The 7,645-nt window shown below is 33.4% G+C and overlaps 1 protein-coding gene across 1 annotated transcript in view; it reads left to right on the forward strand.

The window, feature by feature from the left end:
• Positions 1-6,981, forward strand: part of LOC135214849 (elongation factor G, mitochondrial-like) — a gene marked incomplete in the record, with an annotated part of 132,881 nt that extends 125,900 nt beyond the window's left edge. Inside the window, 1 exon segment of the mRNA XM_064249295.1 lies at positions 6,643-6,981. Within this exon segment, the coding sequence (XP_064105365.1) occupies positions 6,643-6,825 (183 nt within the window).
• Between the last annotated feature and the right edge of the window lie 664 nt (positions 6,982-7,645).

Genomic DNA, 7,645 nt, shown 5'->3' on the forward strand with positions numbered 1-7,645 from the left:
GAAAGTTAATTAATAACAGTATATGAAAGGTGTCCTATACAGGTAGTCGTCTACTTACGACCTATGCAACTTATGACAGACCGACTTTACGACAGCTATGACAATATAATATAATATTTAATAATATTTAATTTTATATTTGGCTAAAATACGTCGAGCGCGTACGATAGTTTTTCCCGCTACCGGCAGCGCGCTCATCTCAGAGAGATGCTCAGCTTTCGGCAGTGTTTCTGTGTGTTTGAGTCCTTGTACGTGGTTAATGGTTAGCCTATTTTGTACATGTTTCTTTGCTCCAAACCCCAATCAAAAATGTCTTCAAAAAGAATTCAAAAAAAAAAAAATTGCTCAGTTTCCAAGCCTGCTAAGAAAGCAAGAAAAGCTATTGATCTAGACATGAAAATGAAAGTGATAAAGCAGTCTGAATGGGGGAAGAATGTGAGTGTAATAGCCCGCGATCTTCACCTACCGCATTCTACTGTGTCAACAATTTAAAAAGATAAGGAACGTATTCGTGAAGCAGTAAAGGGTTCAGCACCTATGAGATCAACTGTGATAACGAAACAACGAAGTGGACCCATACATGAAATGGAAAAACTATTAAATGTGTGGATTGAAAGCCAACTCCAAAAACGTGTCCCATTAAGCCTTCACATACTGCAAACGAAAGCTTTAAGTATTTTTTAAGACGTTGAAGGAGCGTGCTGGAGCAGATTATACCCAAGAATTTTCAGCAAGTACAGGATGGTTCAAACGATTTAAGAAAAGATTTCAGTTGCATAATGTCCGAATCACTGGGGAAGCAGCGAGTGCAGATGAGGAAGGTGCGAAAAAGTTCATTGAAAGTTTGGATGAAGTCATTGTAGAAGAAGCCTATTTACCAGAACAAATTTTCAATGTTGATGAGAGCGGGTTATTCTGGAAACGAATGCCGGAACGCTCCTTCATTTACCAAGAGGAAAAAGCCATGCCTGGATTTAAGGCATCTAAAGATAGGCTGACTTTGTTGCTTGGCAGTAATATCGCCGGGTTTAAGCTGAAGCCACTTTTGATTTATCATTCCGAAAACCCGCGAGCTCTTAAAAATGTGAATAGGCATACGCTACCAGTCTACTATCGTTCCAACAAAAGGCATGGATGACTCAAGCACTTTTCGAAGACTGGTTCATAAACTGCTTTATTTCCCAGGTTCGTGAATATTGTTTCGAAAACACTATTCCATTCAAGGTGTTGTTACTTTTGGACAACGCACCCGGCACACCACCTCATCTAGCCGATCTCCATCCCAACGTGAAAGTGACATTTTTACCACCCAATACACTCCCTCATCCAACCTATGGACCAAGGAGCTATTGCTGCCTTTAAGGCAAATTATCTAAAAAAAAACCACCTTTTCCCAAGCTATATCAGCTACAGATGATGATCCTGACTTATCTTTACGTGATTTTTGGAAAAAATACGATATTCTTAAATGCATCAAGAATATCTCTGCAGCATGGGAAGCTGTGACAAAGAAATGCATGAACGGCATTTGGAAGAATTGCGCTAAACGCTATGTGAATACTTTTGATGGGTTTGATAATGAGAATGAACTAATAATGATACGTGAAAAAATTGTGACATTAGCCAAAGGTCTATCGTTAGAATTGAGGAATTGCTTGACAAAGTCGGAAGAACTAACAACTGAAGATCTGATTGCGCTGGAAGAGGAAAAAGTTGCTGAAGAAGAAAGGAGAGAAGCAGCAGCAGAAAAGGCGGATGAGGGGGAGGAGGAGCCACAAAGAATGTTCACGACTAAAGGCTTAGCAGAAGGTTTATCACAGTTAAATAAACTTCTAGCTCAATTTGAAGGAATGGATCCAAATACTGAAAGATTTTCAAGAATTGAACGCATGTTTCTTGATGCTGTTCGCCCATACCGGGAAATTTATGAAGAGAAGAAAAAACGGACCATTCAAACAAAACTAAGCATGTTTATGTTTAAACCAACATCTCGGTCTACCCCTGTCCCCACTACCAGTAGTACTACCACCGGATGAGGATGACCCGGATGATCCCCAGCATCCACCAGCAGACAATAATTTCTTTTTTTTTTTTTTTTTTTCAAATTTCAAATGTTTCGTAATTTTTATTTTTTCTGTATGTTCATGTTTTTTCTGTACTGTAAATCAATTCTATCTATGCATTACTGTAGTTTGCCTGAAATTTATAAAGAAAAGGTAATTTACATACTGTTAAATAAAACTTTGTGTATTACTACGTACGTACATAGACGTGTTGGCAACAGTACAAACGGTCGCTAGAGAAAACAGCAGACGATGTTTTGTTTTATATTTTCAGAAGTAAAATTTTGTTCGAAAATGGTAAGATTCGTATTTTTGTAATTCATTTTGTATTTCTGTTTTGCAAATAAATCAAATATAATAACAAATTATGTATTTAATTCAAACTTATAAATAAATAAAAGTATATAATACATGTAGCCGATGTCAATGCAAATGGCGGATAAGAAAATGTAAACAGACCAGACAGATGGTCTGAATGCCTACAATAAAAATGTTAAATACAGTAATAAAAGTAAGTATTAATCAAGGAGTTCGAGCATGATAAGATTTCATGTGCTAAACGTAATAATAGGTACTATACATGCACATATTTGGGATGATATAAAATGTATATGTAGGCTACTAAGTTGTCAATGAAAATGCAAACGAACAAATACGTACATGTACACGCATGTGTTTGAATATGGTAAAAAGGATAAAAAGACAGCACAAACATGATTCAATTTATTCAATATGCTGAAAGAAAGACAGTATACATTGCATACTTTGGATATAATATATGATAGATAGTATGCGGTAGGTACAGAATACATGTACATAGGCTATGTGGTTCGTAGGTATAGAATAATGTACATAGGCTATGGGGTTCGTCGACTTATGACAAGATCAATTTACGACAGGTCTGCCAGAACCTAATGCCGTCGTAAGTAGACGACTACCTGTATATGAGATAAGAGACAATGAGCTCGCATCTGTCCATTCAATAAATTTTCACTCTTCATTAGTGGTGGGCGTAACTGATTATTAGTAATCGATTACTTTGAAAAATTCTCAGTAGTCAATTCTCAGTAGTCAATTACATTTCAAAGTAGTCGATAGCCTTTTTTTTTTTTTTTTTTTTACGAGACAAATTTCTTTCTTTGTTATTATCTGTTAGAGGAGCCTTACACTGCATTTATATTTATTTTAAAAGGATTTCAAAATTTATTTTGCTTTCTTTCAGAAAATAATAAATATTTTCTTATTCAAAAACAAAAATTTATAAACTAAATAGAAGTATCAAGCTAATTTTTTAATTCTTTAATAGTTGAGATGTTTATTTTTCATTCAAAGAGAAGTTTTTTTTTTTCATTTTCTTATCAGCTAGCTCTTCATATCTTCATGAAAAATAAAGAATAAGAATATTCATCTGTTTTATGTTAGGATAAAGACTGGGGGAATTTTTTTTCTTAGTTCATTATTCATATAAATGGATTATCGATATTTACTTGTGTGCATAATGGAATAACAACACAATACATATAGGTTTAAACTTGAACTTATTGCCAATGCTCATTTATTATAATTTTCAAGGATACTTGCCAAGCTTAGAGAGAGAGAGAGAAATAAACCATAATTGTATAAATTAATACCAAGGACCTCTGGACTTGATTATACTGTAGTAGCACATGCAATGTACCAGTTTCCTGTGAAAGTAATCTTTAAATAATCCATTACTAATCGATTACTGATCACCAAAGTAATCAAAGTAATCGACTACCAAAACGGATGAGTTTTGCCCATCACTACTCTTCATCTGTGCTCGTTCTCCTTGATTTTCCTGGCCATGAACTGTTCATCATCTTGTTCAGAAGTATGAACTTTGCTGACTAATTGTGCAGCCTTACATAGTTTATTTTCATCATGAAAATGTAAGTTATAAAATGTATAATGTAGGAGAAATATCCCCAGATGTTATGAACCTTAAGGTAAAAATCTCATCAGGCTCTTTGCCATTTCATTTGTCAAATTCGTCTCCAGTCTTTCTAAATACCATTGAAATTAGAAGCATATTTGTCCAGTTGTCAAAGTTATCTGTGATATTTTTAAATTCCAAAGAATGAAAGCAAATTTGTCCAGTTGTTTAAAAATATATCTGAATTACATTGAATGAAAAGCAGATTTGTCCACTTGTCATAGTTGTTTATGATCCTTGTTAATTCCCTTAAATGAAAAGCACTGTTGTTCAGATGTTGTCCACAAACTTTATGAATTCCCATGAATGAAGAACAAATTTGTGTTGAATTGGTTCACCATCAGTGAGAGAAAAGTCACATGAAGACTTTGACCTCAAAGCCCATATAAAGTACTGAACCCTTGTATGTGAAGTTTTGTTCAACTAACAAATCCATCATGTACTCTAGCCCAAATTTATGAGTTTTCATAATCCTGAGGAAGTCCTTTCCTGAATCTAAAGAAGAAAATTGTTCGCTGGTTGATAGGCAATATTGCTCATATATACCCAATGGTCTTGGTGTCTAAGTAGGTATGAACTTCACTTCTCATATGTTTGCTTTGCTGGTAGCAAAATTCTAGGTAGGTAAGAATATAACTCCTCAGATGTCTGCTTTCTTGTTAACAAAATACTCCTAAAACTGAGCTAAGCTATTTCCTTCACTTCTATTTCATGGCATCCATTTGTTTGAAAAGATGGTTATACTGTTGTTTGGTGAAAATTTGATAAAGAGGTAAGGTTGGAAGCTATTGTCTGAGTCTTTACCCTCATGATCTTTTACTTCTAACACTTTGGTAGCTCAGATGTGTATGTTTAACTTTGGTATTGTGATATTCATTGTCATAGAGTAATTCTTTTGGCTTTTCATAATTACTCCCTTTTTTTTTATAAGCCAGTGAAGCTTCTTAGTTTATGAATCATGTTTTAACCAATTTTTATGTTATTGTTCGTCTTACACATTACTGAATATTTTTGGTATTTTCATTATTAAGATATATATGTTTGGATTTACTGTAATTCAGTTAATTTAGAAAAAAATCTTGTTTTCTTTTTAAATCTTATTGGAAAGTGTTTTCATTGAAGAACTTTGAGTCCAGTAAGCATCAATAGAGCTACAATAATAAATGTTAGGTGGGGTCCAGTAAAATTCATATACATTTTGTATATCAAAGTGTATAAATGATTTTGTTATAAAGTATTCATATTGTTTGAATAAGCTATAAATAACATACTGTACATATTGGCAAAAAGACCTTAGTTCACTGTATGGGTGGAATGGCAGTTGGATGTAAAATTTTGTGATGAAGGTGCTACTGTTAATTTCATGTCTTTGCAGCTCAGTACATCTCACACTGATTCTTGCAATTCTGGAGACCCGAGTGTTAGGCTTAAAATATCTCAAAAGGCATTGTCAGGAAATATTTTGCCAGAGCCAATAGACTAAGTCAACAAATATGTATATAAAATTTCCTGTAATGATAGAGCTACCTCCTTTTTGAGTTATGCCACAGTATGAATTTGTATACACACTATACATATACATGCAATACTGTAAATATACAAGATGTAAGGGTTCACACTATGCAGTGTAGATAGATTTAGATCTTCTGTGATTTGAAGCCATATCACCCAACAAAAAATACCAGTTTTTCTTGCCAAACAATACTGCTGTTTTTTTTCAGAAGAAATACTATGTTCATTAGGATTAGCCATTACAGTGATTAAAGAAATACCATCACAGATGTTTTAATTTTCAGAAATGTAAGTTCTATAAAAATCCTTCAATATTTTAATCCAAGCCACAGCTGTAACTTCTGTTATTGATAATGTAACATTCCATAATTCTTTTATACTAATCAATAAGTGGCAGAATGAATGGAATAATGAATCTTTTAGTAACAAGTTAAAACAAATCAAGCACAATGTTCAAATATGGAAGTCATCTTAGAACAGCACACAATTTTGACTTGTCTTGAAATTGGTCACTGTCATTCGACCCATGGATATTTGTTGAAGAGCTCAGTCCTTATATATAATGAACGTGTCTAGACTAACATCAAATGTCAAATTTTGGAAATATAGATCAGAAAATGTCTTATTAGAACCTTCATAATTTTCAATTAGGCAAATTTTAAAATATTTAAAGCTGTCATTTCATCAATGAAATCTGAACTATATTATTAATAATAAAGACAAATTACCCTAGTGGTATGGTACTGTTTAATAATGATAAAATAATAATTCATGAGACTTGTTAGTGTGATTGGATCTGTTTCTTTTGTGAAGAACAAGACTTTTTCATGATCCATCTTGGTTATCGGGAGGAGGCTTTGGTTAAAATGTCACTTATTCATGTTGTGCCACATTTTACTGGCATGTCATTAGTAATGATCTTTAAGTAAATCATTCTACTACCTCAAGGTCCCTATAAAATTTTGTTTAATCTTCTGAAGGGAAATTTAAAATTTAAACCTCAGATAATGACGATGACGATAATTTGTTTTTGTTGAATATTTTTTTATCTGGGTACATTTATCCTCATTGGAAGTAATGAACATGTAAAAAATGTATTTTATATTTTTACAGGTTCCTCTGAATGATATGTTTGGTTATGCATCGGAGTTGAGATCTTCTACACAAGGAAAGGGTGAATTCACGATGGAATATTCTCGTTATGCACCAGCAAGAGGAGAGGTAATGGAGAGTCTCATCTCCCAGTTCCAGGATTTCTATGCTGCAGAACCTGCAAAGAAAAAGGGACGGCGATAAGTTCATCAGAATTGTTAGTAATCTTTTTAAATAAAATTTTGTTGTATATGTATAGATCTTGTTTATGTTGTAAATTTTGTATGTAGATAAATTATTTATAAAGCAGGAAAATTTTGTACATGCAGTATGTTAAGGTTCAATGAAAGTTACTTGGATGATTGTTCTTTTATTTCATAGCCATAATTTTAGACTAGTTTCTTTTGGTAATAATTTGACTTGATTGTAGTGGTTCTTCTTCAGCAGAGATGGTGGTTTGTAAGTCATTTTTTTTATAACTCACAGGAGTAGAATCATGGGTTTACAGGCAATTCATGTGTGGTTGAGAGTAAATAGTACAGTAGTGTCACATACTGTAGTAACATACTAATTTATTTTGGTAGTAACACCTTAATGATATATTAACCGTAGATGAGGTGTATGGTCTTTTGAAGTGACATCTTTGTTTTATAATTTGTGTCATTGGTTACATAAAGTATTTTCATGCAGTAAAGTCCCAGTAGTACTACTATATTGTATGTATTTTGAGTACGGTATTGTTCTCCAGGACAAAGTATGAATAACATTATTAGCTGCTGCTTTCAACAAGGAAAGTAAATACATTAAAAATTTTGGATGATTATAAGCATATGTCTGTATCAGTTGTTAAGCCCGGTACAAGTCCTTTGCTGTCATTGTGGACTTTGCTTTAAGTGCCGTGTCCCCAGCTCGCTCAACATTTGAGAAAATATAAAAATGAAGAGGTGATACCTGTGTATTCTTCCTCTTGTCGATAATGATAAGGCATCTCCATTTTCTATGCCTTAGTTAGCTTTCTGCTGCA

This window comes from Macrobrachium nipponense, chromosome 11 (genome assembly GCF_015104395.2).
Source record: "Macrobrachium nipponense isolate FS-2020 chromosome 11, ASM1510439v2, whole genome shotgun sequence".
Lineage (NCBI taxonomy): Eukaryota > Metazoa > Arthropoda > Malacostraca > Decapoda > Palaemonidae > Macrobrachium > Macrobrachium nipponense.